The sequence below is a fragment of the Heterodontus francisci genome, chromosome 26 (genome assembly GCF_036365525.1).
Source record: "Heterodontus francisci isolate sHetFra1 chromosome 26, sHetFra1.hap1, whole genome shotgun sequence".
Taxonomy (NCBI): domain Eukaryota; kingdom Metazoa; phylum Chordata; class Chondrichthyes; order Heterodontiformes; family Heterodontidae; genus Heterodontus; species Heterodontus francisci.
The window spans coordinates 22,742,328-22,757,177 of record NC_090396.1 but is presented as its reverse complement, the minus strand read 5'-3'; the positions used below and the strand labels follow the sequence as shown (position 1 = coordinate 22,757,177).

At 44.9% G+C, this 14,850-nt stretch overlaps 1 protein-coding gene across 9 annotated transcripts in view; it reads right to left on the bottom strand.

The window, feature by feature from the left end:
- The window catches only part of cacna1g (calcium channel, voltage-dependent, T type, alpha 1G subunit), a 685,429-nt gene that overhangs the window by 329,764 nt on the left and 340,815 nt on the right, over window positions 1-14,850 (bottom strand). For 8 of the 9 annotated variants that reach the window (XM_068057908.1, XM_068057913.1, XM_068057914.1 and 5 more), the window contains one exon: window positions 6,436-6,533. In XM_068057908.1, the coding sequence (XP_067914009.1) occupies window positions 6,436-6,533 (98 nt within the window). Of the gene's footprint in view, window positions 1-6,435; window positions 6,534-9,989; window positions 10,044-14,850 lie in introns of those variants that run through there. The other variant, XM_068057915.1, reaches the window with a different exon arrangement.

Genomic DNA, 14,850 nt, shown 5'->3' with positions numbered 1-14,850 from the left:
GAAAGTGTAGGGGGGTACTTAAAAAGGTAATTAGGAGAGCAAAGAGGGAGCATGAAAAACCATTGGTGGGCGAGATAAAGGAAAATCCCAAGGTGTTTTATAAATATATTAAGGGCAAGAGGATAACCAGGGAAAGAGTAGGGCCCATTACAGACCAAAGTGGCAATCTGTGTGTGGAGCCGGAAGACATTGGTGAGGTTTTAAATGATTACTTTTCATTTGTGCTCACTATGGAGAAGGTGTAGAGATCAGGGAGAGGGATTGTGATATACTTGAACAAATTAGCATTGAAAGGGAGGAGGTGTTAGTGGTTTTAATGGGCTAAAAAGTGGATAAATCCCCAGGCCCAAATGAGATGTATCCCAGGCTGCTATATGAGGCAAGGGAGGAGATTGCAGGGGCTCTGACACAAATTTTCAAATCTTCTCTGGCCACAGGAGAGGTGCCAGAGGACTGGAGGACAGTGAATGTGGTACCATTGTTCAAGAAGGGTAGCAGGGATAAACCAGGTAATTACAGACCAGTGAGTCTACTAACAGTGGTAGGGAAACGATTGGAAAAAATTCTGAGGGACAGGATTAATCTCCACTTGGAGAGGCAGGGATTAATTAAGAATAGTCAGCATGACTTTGTCAGGGGAAGATCATGTCTAACAAATTTGATTGAATTTTTCAAGGAAGTGACTCGGTGTGTAGATGAGGATAAAGCAGTTGATGTAGTCTGCATGGACTTCAGTAAGGCTTTTGATAAGAGAGATTATTCAAGAAGGTAAGTGCCCATGGGATCCAGGGCAATTTGGAAAGTTGGATCCAAAATTGGCTTAGTGGCAGGAGACAGAGGGTGATGGTCGAGGGTTGTTTTTGCGATTGGAAGCCTGTGATCAGTGGTGTACCGTAGGGATCTGTGCTGGGACCCTTGCTGTTTGTAGTGTACATTAATGATTTAGATGTGAATATAGGAGGTATGATCAGTAAGTTCGCAGATGACACGAAAATTGGTGGTGTCATAAATAGTGAGGAGGAAAGCTTTAGATTGCAGGACGATATAGATGGGCTGGTAAGATGGGCGGAGCACTGGCAAATGGAATTTAATCCTGAGGAGTGTGAGGTACTGCATTTTGGGAGGACTAACAAGGCAAGGGATGATTGGACCCTAGGAAGTACAGAGGGTCAGAGGGACCTTGGCGTACTTGTCCATAGATCACTGAAGGCAGTAGCACAGGTAGGCAAGGTGGTTACAAAGGCATATGGGATACTTGCCTTTATTAGTCGAGGCACAGAATGTAATAGCAGGGAGGTTATGATGGAGCTGTATAAAACGTTAGTTAGGCCACAGCTGGAGTACTGTGTACAGTTCTGGTCACCACTCTATAGGAAGGATGTGATAGCACTGGACAGTGTACAGAGGAGATTCACCAGGATGTTGCCTGGGCTGGAGCATTTCAGCTATGAAGAGAGATTGGATAGGCTAAGGTTGTTTTCCTTAGAGCAGAGAAGGCTGAGGGGGGACATGATTGAGGCATACAAAATTATTAGGGGCATAGATAGGGTAGCTAGGAAAATACTTTTTCCCTTAGCGGAGGTGTCAATAACCTCGGGGCATAGATTTAAGGTAAGGGGCAGGAGGATTAGAGGGATTTGAGGAACTGTAACACCCAGACGAAGGTTCTGTAAATAGTTTGCTCTGTACTGTATATACTAGTTTAGCTATTAATAAATCTGTTAGAGTTCTTCAACAATATGGACTCCACGCATTTCATTTATGTTGCATCAGACAACATAAAGAATGCCTTACATGGTGGCAGCTGTGGTGAAAATACAAGATCTGAGATTGAAGACCACAGGTAAAACTTTGACAACGACGCTTCCTACAGCAAAATGTTAGGAAGTTCAAAAGAAATACTGGGCCAAGAAGTGGAAAGAAGAAAGAACCTACCTCCAGCTGTAGAAGACAGAGCACAGAACGACAGACTGCAAATAAATTCCTGCGATCAGGTGAGTCATTGTGCTGATGGTGGAGGAATCTCCATTTAAAAAAAGTGTTTAAAAAGTTGATTTTTTTTCAAAGGCTCCGTTAAAAAAAGAAGGAAAGACCAGATTCCTCTCCCAGGCTGATCGAGGTTACCGCCATTACAGGAGGCATCCAATAGTAAAAAGCATGGGAAAACCCCGAACACTGCAAAATCTCCCTTTGCATAGCCAAAGTTAAAAAAAATTAAACCACTCAAGCATCAAGAGTCTCCATTCATGCAGCCACAGCTATAAAATACCATTAAACCACTCAAGCGTGAAGAGCATAAACAAACTCTAGCAAAAAAAGCAATTGAAGCCTATTGAACGGCTCTGTAAATAGACAAGCTTAAGTTTGGAAGCAAACTAACCACAGAACACTATCAAACACCTCTTCCTCTCCATCCAAGTAGCTAGTCTAAATACCAGTGAGTTTCTTAAAGGCGAAACAGTGCAGAGGCATAGAACAAGTCTTAAACAAAATTTTAAGCAAAAGAACAGCAGAGAGATGGATACAAAAACTCCCAGCATGAACTGGAAGGCCATTGATATCCTATCCAAGTTCCAACTTTTTAAACAAAGACTGCAGTTATGCTTCACAGACCAAGTGATTGTAGAACCAGAGAAGTAGGCTATAAAAATACTAATAGCAGTTGGAAATGATGGATTTTACTGAATCAATACCACTGGCTTGTCTGAAGAGGACCAGAAAGATCCTGCAAAGATATGGAAAGTGCTGGAAGATCAGCTCCGATTAAGAATGAATTTTAGAGTTCACTGCCTGGAATTGATGTCCTACAGGAACAGCCACAGGAATCAATTGACCAGTTTGTCAGTAGATGCCGTAGTAAGGACAATGAGCGTGATTTCTCAGAAACTGAGCTGTCAGAATAACTAGTGGGGCTGGTGATTGTCTCAACACCCATTGAAGTGTTTCAGAAAGACCTCTTGGGGACAAAGAAAGGTCACAGCACTGAAGGACTGCTAGAAGATGGCAGGAAGTACGAAGCCATTGTAGCTGGACAACAACATCTGCAGGCATAGGTGCAGCCAACAGTATAGGCACCATAACCAGGTCAAAAAGAGCAAGCAAGCTATGTGGTAAGTGTGGTTTGTCCCACTCACCATGAAGTTGTCCTGCAGTGCAAGACCTGTGCAAGGTGTGCAGTGCAAAAGGTCACTGGGCCCGCCTATGCAAGAAATCTGGCTCAAAAAAACACAGCCAGAAGTCACAGTAGGACAGAAGCAAACAGAAGACAGGCACAGCAGCAGGGCAACAGCAGCAAGAAGAGCACCAGAGACCTACACAAACGCAAGCCAATACACAAAGTCACAGCAAAATAGACCTGAGACAAGAGTCAGAGAGGTGTGATACTCAGCCAGAAGATGAGCAGGCATTTCATATTTTAAACCGGATATATCATATTGATGAAGTCACTACTATTAACAAACACACACTCAGGGTTAAGATTGACACCGAGCTAGTGCAAATATCCTACCAGTCTGAATCCTGAAGGAAATCAATGATACAACCGACAACTGCAAAGTTATCTGCATATAACAGGTCACCCATCCCTTGCAGTGGCACATTAACAATGCAATACAGCTATGGAAAGTCGGCATGGAAATAGCAAATATTTAACCTGTGTTACAAAAAGTTTTAATTTTTGTACTAAAATCCTAGACTTCTGCGCATTTCAAAAAACTGAAAAAAAGGATTTTCAGTAGATTTGGACACCTGTAAATAGCTGGAAATTTTGGATGTTGACTTTGTACGCAAAAATAGGGGAAGCAAGCAGTTTCAAGGAAACAGCTAGGGGTTTTGACCTCCATTTGAATGACAAAGGTGATCGGCTTAGGAAGGATTTTTTCACTTTGGACACTTCTAATAATGAGTGAATTGAAAAAAGAGCAAGCATTTTTGAAATCTCGCTTTGACCTGCCTGGAGCAAGAGAGGAAGACCAGGAAAAGTGTTACCTCTGTCTCTGTGAAGGAATCCTACATCACTTGAGGGGAAATCCTGCATTTGAAGTATGGCACATAGCTATTGCCTCCATTAGCTGAAGAATTCCTGGATCCAGAGTGGTTCCTGCTGCCTCCTGTGTTTTGGGAGATCCTGAAATCTCAAGAAAGCTTCTACTGCTAGACTGTTGTTTTTAAAAACCCAAGCAGACTGGTTGCTGCACCCCTACTGAAAGACCTGTGTGACACCTGCAGCAGACAAATTGCCTTGAACGCCTATCCATCAAACATTTTGTTCATCAACCTCGCCTGGAAAGACTTCAAGTGGCATCTGACTATTCGACTCCAGGACACCTCACCGTACCGAAAACATCCTACCAGAATGTGATAAACTCAATCATTTCGCTTTTTCCTTCTTATTCTTAAGAAACAGTTGTAAACCAAAAATTCCTTTTCCCCGGTTAGTCGTTTTTTTAAATGTATGTGTGTGTGCATGAGGGCTGAGGAAATAAGGAGTTTTTCATACATATAGATTTATCTTGTTAGCAGTTAAGACTTACTATTATTATATAGTTAATGTTTATTTATTTACTTAGAGATACAGCACTGAAACAGGCCCTTCGGGCCACCAAGTCTGTGCCGATCAACAACCACCCATTTATACTAACCCTACAGTAATCCCATATTCCCTACCACCTACCTCCACTAGGGGCAATTTACAATGGCCAATTTACCTATCACCTGCAAGTCTTTGGCAGTGGGAGGAAACCGTAGCACCCGACGAAAACCTACGCAGTCACAGGGAGAATTTGCAAACCCCGCACAGGCAGTACCCAGAATTGAACCCAGGTCCCCGGAGCTGTGAGGCTGCGGTGCTAACCACTGCGCCACTGAAGAAACCTGGTTTGGTGTGCTTTATTTTGGGGAACAAATAAAGTGTTTAATTTGGCTACTCTTCGGTAGTTGGGAAACTTTATTTTGATATGCTATGACCTGTGGAGTAGTGGGACTGAATTAACAGTGCATTACTCCCATCTTGGTCATAACACCTGGTAGACACAAGTGGACCAGTGGCAGGACTACCAGCGTGTAAGGACCTCAACATCATAACAAGGTCACCAAGGTACCCATTGCAGCAGAAGAGACCAAGGGTATCTGCATTGAGTCACAGTCCTTCCAGGATCTCAGTGGTTCTGGTTTCGAAAGTATCAGCCCCTTCTCAGAGATGCCACACCAAGAGAATGAAGATCCAAATCCAGATGGTAAAAGTTCTTTGTCAACAGGCAGTGCTTCTTCGAGCTCCAGTGACTCAGAAGAACAGATTGACGTTGTAACCACTGAAAAGCAAAGGCTGGCAGTGGGGAGCATTGCCAAGGGGAAATCTCCAAGGACTGGAACCCGCTCGCAGACTCTGGCCAGCATCAAACGGTGCAGTCTGGAAATCCAGCAATAGCACAACTATGCTGTGCCTCTTTACAGAACTGCCAGCACCACAACGAGCCAGAACAGACAGATACCTCCACAAAACCAAGTACTCCTTCCCCAACAAGTCCTCGACCTTGAGCCCCAGGCCTTTAGACGTGGAGGATGAGGAGAGGCGAAGGACATGCAATGTCCTGAACAGGCAGAGGAGGAATGAATTGAAGCATTGTCTTTTGGCTCATAAGTTATAAAAATCTTGGAGATGAGGAAACAAAGGCTGTTTGACTGACAGTCTAGATCAATCCAATCAGCTAACAGAGTCCGTTCGCTTTCCAATTGATGTTGGAAGGCAGTACGCCCGGAGGATGGACCAATGGCGGTAGTGTGGGGGAGATGAGTTGCAGGAGAGTTCCAAGAATGACAAGGTCTCAAAAGTGGTCATCTTGAGAAAAGCAACAGAGTATGTTAGCAGGCTGAAGGCAGAGCAACAGAAACTGAATGCAGAGAGGGAGAAACTTCAGAAAGAACAGTAACAAATCAAACTCCCCGAGAAAGAGTTGTCAAACCACTGAAATGATATATGGACTTTTAAGCCTTTGCACTTGTAAATTTCACAATTCCTATCCTTGTACCTGTAAATTTTATAATCTCTATTAGTATAACTAATTTTGATGTTATCCAATTTTATGTGTTTTTTTACTTGTAGCATATGAGACTTATCTTTGGAAAGAAAAGGGATGTTGTATGATTGCCTTAAGACAGAAATCCCTTTATGATTTCAGTATGCTAATGAGCCAAGTACCAGGATGTAGTCATGTGACTACAAGTCAGATTCACTCTGCAACTGTAACACCTATAGGAAGGTTCTGTAAACATTTTGATCTGTACTGTACATACTAGTTTAGTTGTTAATAAACTGTTAGAGATCGTCAACGAACTGGACTCCAAAAATCTCACTTATGTTGCATCAGACAACATAAAGAAAGCATTACAGGGGGTTGGGAAGCTGTTTAAATATTACTGAGGAACAACCATACTTACTAGGAACTCTGTTAATGGCTCGAAGTGGTCTCAGTACCCTCACAGTACGGACAGCTGATAGACTGACATTCTGTAGGTCCAGTGAATACTCTAACATGCTGGAAAAAAACAGAAAGCAACGATTATCCATTGTGGCTCATTCATGACAATAGACAAGATGATTGATGTAGGACACCATTCACTTTTTTCATCCCACTATTCTCAACAGTTGTACAACTGGAGCATGATTTAGTCTTGTGCTGTCATCATCTCTTATCCGATTCTGTAATATCATGCAGAGATTAAAAGGAAGGAAAGAAATATAAACCCCTCGAGTCCTGTAAATCTGAACTACATCCAGAAAATTCACAAGAGGCCCATCAGTCCCTCAAAGAAAAAGACAGGTAATATTCCAGGTGGGATTCTTCATTACAACTGACACGGTCAGGCTCAAGGGGCCTCCTCTGTAGCTTGAATTGCCAACTCTGGTTAGGTGCATTCCTGGAAGTCTTATCAAATGGACTCTGATCCCAAACCACTCCTCCCCCACACTACCGCCATTGGTCCATCCTCCAGGTGCACTGCCTTTCCACATCAATTGGAAAGTGAGCAGACTCTGTTAGCTGATTGGATTGATCTAGAGCGTCAGTCAAACAGCCTTTGTTTCCTCATCTCCAATATTTTTATATCTTATGAATGAAAGTGTTGAAGGAAATCGAAAAAAAAGCCACAATTTTGTATAATGCCTCCATGATTTTTCTCCTGGGATGTTTGCAGCAGTATTCAAGGAGCTTGATCTTCAATTCCTAGCGTCTCCAGGCCAATCCTGGAGTTTTGGCAACCCTATCTATTGTAGCAAAAAGGGGAGGACAATAGCTCGGGGCCCAAAGTACTTCTACAAAGAAGTAGCTGATGGGTTTTAGAAGTTTAAAGTGATTTTAAGCAGGAGTTAACATATTTGTAGCACTCATCACGTGAAAGAATGTTGCATAGCACTTTCTCAGTGCAGAAAGCAAAAGAAGGGAATTGCATTTCGGTAGTGCCTTCCACAAGCTCAGGATGTCCCAAAGTGCTTTATAGCCAACAAAGTACTTTTGTTTTAGTGATGTTGGCTGAGGGATAAATATTGGCCAGGACAACAGGGAGTACTCCCCTGCTCTTCTTTGAAATAGTGCCATAGGTTCTTTTCACCTGCGAGGGTAGACAGGGTCACGGTTTAACATCTCATCCAAAAGACAGCACCTCAGATGGTGCAGCACTCCCTCAAAGTGTCAGTCTAGATTTGTCTCCTCGAGTCTCAGGAGTGGGACTTGAACCTAAAACGTTTGGATTTAGAAGTGAAAGTACTATCTATTGAGCTGCACTGGAGGACAACTAAAGGCCCAGTCAAACAGATGGGCTTTTAGCAGGGTTTTTACAGGCAGGGGACAGGGAGAAAGACAAAGTGGTTTTGGTAGAGAAATTCTACATGGCATAGCTCAGTGGATGAAAGATTAGCCTCTGATGGTGCAGAAAGAGTGAAGAACAAGCAGTAAGCCACAGTGAGGGGAACAGTAGGTGGAATCTGAGAGATATGGCTGGAGAAGGGTGCAGTCATTTAAGTATTTAGTAGAAGAGGCCATGAAGGGACATAAATGAACACAAGGATCTTCTAGGGGTACAGGGAGCCAGTGGACCTTGTCATGGGTGGAGCTGTTCTGTATGTGGGACTTGGTGAACAAGGGGATCTGACCTTCGCAAAGTGAGTGGTCCATTGTGTTGTAGAGGACTCAGACATAGAGTTATGGATTAGCTGGGGTTTGCGAAAGGCAGAACTAGGGTAGCTGGCAAGGAGAGCATTTGAAAGTTCATCATTGTGATGCTGAAGGTGTGAATGAGAATATCAGAAGCAGAGACAATGAGGTAATGTGTCTGTGGGCAGATGTTCCAGAGGAGGAATGAGGCGGTCTTGACAACAGACTGGTGGAAGAGCTCAACTCAGTGATGAACAGGGTGCAGAGGGTGACAATCAGTGGGTTTAGTCTGAGCAAGCAGCCAATTAGGCTGGTGGAGTCTGCAGTTAACTGAGTTGAATAGGACAGCATTAGTTTTGCTGATGTTGAACTGCAGGAAGTTAATCTCATGCAGGACTTGATGCTGGAGAAAGGTGTGAAGTGTTGCATATTGGTTGTGGTAAAACACCATTGCCATCTGTAAGTCTATATAATAATATAGTTGGGAGCAGTGCATTGAGACCTCACTGGGTTGTCTTCAGGCTCAGTAGAGAATGCAAATTGGGCTCATGTCATGTTTGATATTGTTCCGAAAACTCAAAATCAGAAATGCTTAACGACATCTGGCTCAACAGCTACAAAAGTAGTGCCCAAGGTATTTGCATTTCCATGTTTGACCATGTGTGATGGAAGGCAAAAGAATTTCTCTGATATTCTGGTGGTTGTATCACTACTGTTCTGTTTGTCTGTAGTTGTTGACACAGGAATGCAGGAGGAGATGTCTCATATACACAGCCCCTTGGCAGTTTCTGCCTGTGGTGAGTGGATGATTTTTTTTAGATGGTTGCACAGACCAATGTAAATCATCAATATGCTTCTGGCCAATCGTGATCAGGAGGAGACCTCGGCTGTCTATGATGTGCTTTCAACCACGGAATATTCCGCTTCCATGGTAACCCTCAGCACTGGTTTGAATGCTTACATGTTCTTTTTTCATTTTTATTCTGTTGTTAGGTGTCTTTATTCCATTGAAAACACTTGTTACTTTCACTGTAAATACTGATTGTTATCTGTTTACTTCTCTTCGGCAGCTTTCTATGTCTAAAATGTCTAAAATGCATAATTATTGCAAATATAAGTAGCACCTTCCCAAATTGTTGAGTTCCTGTATTATTATACACTTTGCTGGCAGCTTGGTAACACTGTTACCTTGAAGTCAGAAAGTTATGGGTTTAGGTCCCACTCCAAAGACTTAAACACAAAATCTAGACTGACACTGTAGTGCAGTACTGAGGGAGTGCTGCACTGCCAGAGATGTCGTTTTTCAAATCAGATGTTAATCTGAGGCCCTCTCAGGTGCATATAAAATAACTCGACACTATTTCAAAGAAGAGCAGGTGAGTTCTCTCTGAAGTACAGGCTAATATTTATCTTGCTATCAATACCATTTAAGACAGATTATCTGGTTATTATCTGGACCTTGCTGTGTGTAAAATGACTGCTGCATTTCCTACATTACAACAGTGACAACACAGCAAAAAGTACAGCATTGGCCATAAAGTGCTTTGGCACATTTTGAGGTCACGCAAGGCGCTGTATACCTGCAATAAAAACAGAAAATGCTGGAAACATTCAACAGGTCTAACAGCATCTGTGGAGAGAGAAACAAAGTTAATGGGCTGGATTTTATCTGCCCCCCGACGTCGGGGGTCGTGGTGGGGGGGCCTGGAAAGTGCCTCCAGGAGAGGCCTGCCATGGGCCTCGACACTGGGAAGGCCCCGCCCCATATTACTGGCGGCGGCGAGGCCTCGGCACCATCATTATAATATGTTTATGTATTAAAATTAATGAAGAATCACTTACCTCGTCATGCCAGCCGTCCCGCTCCCATATTACTGTCGGTGGCCGATACTCCCGCGCCGTCCGATCTCCAACCGGAGATCTGATGCGGGACACTGGTGGGGAGGGGGGAGGAGGTAAGTATTTCAGTTTGTGGGGGTGGGGGGGAAGAGGGAAGAAACTTCCCTGATTGGTCGAGGGGGTGATGGGAAGGGGTAAAGGTTTCTGAACTTTGGGGGTGGGGGTGGAGGTGAGGTCACATACTCAAGGTAAGTATTTTGGGAGAGAAGAGGGCAGGAATGATATGGAAGGCTACTGGGGGAGTGGGAGAGGGACTGCAAAGAATTCTCCTATTATTTTTAATAGTTTCAAATGAGCTGTCTCTTTGAAAATTGAAGCTGTCAGTAAGGGCTCTAAGCCAGTGGCACTGGACACAGTTGCCGGGGTTGGAGGGCTCGTCCCCTCCGCGTCATCATTTCAAATCAATGACCTTTTCTCAGAACTGGTCCAGCAGCAGTTCTGGCTTGTCAGGAACCCGGAGGTGGCCGTGGCAGGACCCTGGAGGAAATTTTCAAGGAGGCAGCCAGTTAAGAGGCCGCCTCCAGGAGCCCCATCCAATTACGGAGGCCAAGTGGACTCTGTAGCTGTGAGGGCCAATGGGAGGGCCCAAGGCCCTGGGTGGCCGGCAATTCCACCGGGAGAGGTGGATGCTGCAAGTGTAGGTGGGTGACTGAGAGAGCACCTCAAGATGGCAACACCCTCTGAAGACTTTTAAATGTTTCAAAATATACAGTGGCCAAAGCTGCCAGGCCATCATTGCGGAGTGGGAACCCCGCCAAAGGATGGCCTGTGGCCATGTCTGTGGCCCTTGCAGCCCTGCGGATCCATACTGGGCAGCTTTGGGATGTGTCTCTGGCCCCCGCCACCACTCCATCTACGGGCTCTAGCCACATCGGGGGCCTGTCCACCGCCATCTGTAAAATCCAGACATGTACGACGGACGCCCTCAACTGACACTTTATTTGGCCTAATTGGCTAGCCGCCACTCGTGAGCGGGTAGTCATCACCCCCCGCCCCCCCGGACGCGGCCTCCCTGGAAATCGGCTGGAGGTGGGAACATGCTGGCAGACCAGCACGCCAGCAGATAGTGAGAAATTGCCGGCACGCCCGCTTCCAAACCTGTCTCCACCTCCAGTTGAAAATTCAGCCAATTGTATCTCAAATACATTTTAGCTATCATCTGTAAATGCATTTAACTTGTAGCCTCGAAATCTGTCTTTTTAAAATCATTTTTATTGTTTGTCTTGGTGTTTTTGGGTTTAATCTCTGTGCCAGTGTATGATGGAGGTCACAGCATAGAACTATACACTGAAACCTTGTTGGGAAATAATTTGTAATTGATGAATAAAAGTGTGAGGTGATGTGTTTTGGTAGGAAGAATGAGGAAAGACAATATGGGGGCTATATTTTGATAGCTGCTGAAAACGGATGCAGAGATCTCTATGCATGATTTAGCTGGGCATGATGACTGTAACTCTAACTTTGTGTTGCCTGATTTCCACATCCAGCCAGCACTAACTGCGTTGTTGACTGGCTGGATTCCTCAGCAGGGTGGGGGAGAGAGGGTGCAGTACTATCGTGAATGGCTAGTGTGATATTGCTTTAACTGCTCGAGTATTAGTTAACATACTGTTGAATATGTAAATAGTTTACTATACATCATGACAGGAAGTGATGTAAGCCAACACATGATATAGTTAGAGCAGTATTGGTCAACAGTAAGCATGCGTATCTTAGAGCTCTCCTGTAAGTCTGTTATTTTGTAATAAAGAACGTTTCATTCAACTTACCATTCAGCCTCAGATTGTTTGGTGTGATTATGTTGAGAAATCAATAATACAACAACTAGCACCGGTTAAAGAGGGGGTGCAATGTGACTGGAGCAGGTGCTGGCTATCGTGTAGAATGTGAATCTGATCTGCGAAACATTGAAGAATGGCAATTCAAGGCAGAAAGTGGTCTCTGAGGATTTCAGACGCTGCACTGCAGGCCATGGTGGAGGAGGGGAAATAGAGGAGAAATGTCCTATATCCACAGGGCAGGGTGGTGGAGGGGAGCAGGAGGTCCTTCAGACACACAGTCAAAAACAGTAGGAGCAGATAGCTGTGGATGTCAATGCCAGGAGTCAAGCCCCGAGGATCTGAATACAGTTCAATGACCTTACAGGAGTGGTCAAGGTCAGTGAATGCATCTTCAAATGCCATATGTTACCAACTGCACCACTCACCTCAGCCACTGCTCAATTCACCACACCAGCATCACTCACCTACCAACAATCTCTATCAATCAGGACTCATGACTAACATTCATATTCTCCATCACACCCTCACATACTTAGCACTGCTGCAAGCCTCACACTCCCATCTCACAGATTTCACAAACTGCCAGCTATTCAACCATGACAGCCACATCAACCAAACGTCCCTCACTGGCACACTTCCCTCTCTCTTGCAGAGCAATCAGATCCACAGACAGCAGGAGCTAACCAGAGAGGAAGAGGCGCACCTGCAAATCCTGATCCCCCGGAAGAGACCATTACTGAAATGCCAATTGCTGAGGCTGTGAACAGGAGAGGGGCTGAAACACTCAAAGATGACAGTATTCTCATACCAAATCCTCCTTCCCACATCCCACTTCACCCTCTATCCCACAACCTCTTCTGATTTACAAACCGCAGATGGTGTAAGCAAGCACCTCTTACTTTCCTTTCTCCACAGCACAACCTTATCCTTGTGCCTTTCTCCTTTCAGATACCTAGGAAGTGCAAGCTGGCCAGGCAATGGTGGAGCACCAAGAAAACAGTGATGACAAAGATGCACTGTCACTCGATTTCACATTCACAGCCACCAGCTCCGATACCGACACTGTGTGTAATTTAGAGGGTAACTTAGGTGTGGTATCTGCACATGGTGAGACACTGGACAAGAGTGTCCTACGGCTAGGGCAGGGCACAAGGATAGCGCAGTTGCCAGCTCACTGGAGGACAACTTTGCACATGAGTTCTGATGCAGAGGACTCAGATGAGCACTTTGATCATGCAACCTGCAGAGGAAGCTTGATGGGTATGCACAAGAAAATGCTTGGTACATTGGGAAGTCAGCCAGAAAGACTGCGCTAAGTAGCAAGGAACGTGGCAGAGTCCGGCACCAACATGCCACAGGACTTTTCAGAGTTTGGAGCCCATCCTTTCCAGCATGGAGATGATAGTCAAATCCATCAACATGCTTGTTTACCCAACTATGATGCAATGTCTTATTGCTGATCTCACAGCTTTCATTGCAGCACAAGCAGCTTCCACCAGAGGTCTGAGTTCTGCAGTGGAAGCTCAGTCTGCTGCATCATAGTAGAGTATGTTTTTTTTAATTCATTCATGGGATTTGAGCATCACTGGCAAGATCAGCATTTACTGCCCATCCCTAATTGCGCTTGAGAAAGTGGTGATGAGCGCCTTCTTTATACCCAACTGCTGTTGAGGAGGGAGTTCCAGGATTTTGATCCAGTGACAATGAAGAAATGACAATATAGTTCCACATCAGGATGTTGTCTGACTTGGAGGGGAACTTGCAGGTGGTGATATTCCCATGCCTTGTCATTTCGGATGGAGAGGTTGTGGTTTTTGAAGGTGCCATTGAAGGAGCCTTGGTGAGTTGCTACAGTGTATCTTGTAGATGGTACACACTGCTGCCACTGTGTGCCTGTGGTGGAGGGAGTGAATGTTTAATGTGGTGGATGGGGTGCCGATCAAGCAGCCTGCTTTGTCCTGGATGGTGTTGTGCTTTTTGAATGTTGTTTGGAGCTGCACTCATCCAGGCTCCTGACTTGTGCCTTGTAGATGGTGGACAGGCTTTGGGAAGTCAGGAAGTGAGTTACTTACCACAGAATTTCCAGCCTCCAACCGTCTCTTGTAGCCACAGTATTTATATGGCTGGTCCAATAAAGTTTCTGGCCAATAGTAACCCCCCAGGATATTGATGGTGGGGGACTGAACAATGGCAATTGCATTGAAAGTCGTGGGGAGATGATTAGATTCTGTCTTGTTGGAGATGGTCATTGCCCAGCACTTATGTGGTATAAATGTTACTTGCTACTTATCATCCCAACCTGAATGTTGTCCAGGTCTTGCTGCATGTGGGCACAGACTTCATTATTATCTAAGGCATTGTGAATGGTACTGAACATTGTGCAATCAGCAGCAAACATCCTCACTTCTGACCTATTGATGGAGGGAAGGTCATTGATGAAGCAGCTGAAGATGGTTGGGCCTAGGACACTGCCCTGAGGAACTCCTGCAGTAATGTCCTGGAGCTCAGATGATTGACCTCCAACAACCACAATCATCTTCCTTTGTGCTAGGTATGACTCCAACCAGTGGAGAGTTTTCCCCCAATTCCCATTGACTCCAGTTTGCTAGGGTTCCTTTCTGCTGCTCTCGGTCAAATGCTACCTTGATGTCAAGGGCAGTCACCCTCACCTCACTTCTGGAATTCAGCTCTTTTAGCCCTGTTTGGACCAAGGCTGTAAGGAGGTCTGGAGCCGAGTAACCCTGACGGACCCCAAACTGAGCATTGATGAGCAAGTTATTGCTGAGTTAGAGCCGCTTGATAACTCTGTCAATGTCACCTTCCATCACTGTGCAAGAGGATTGCAGGGTGCCACAGCAGTCCAGCAATTTGTTCTTCAACAGTTTACTAGGATTGCTGATGCAACACTCTGAGGGAATGGCAGTGGCTCCATCGAGCATGAACCTACTGTCTTATCTCAGAGAGATTGTATTCATCCTCCCACCACTGCCAGGCTGTCAGTGCCCTTGCTGTTGCCTTTCAGC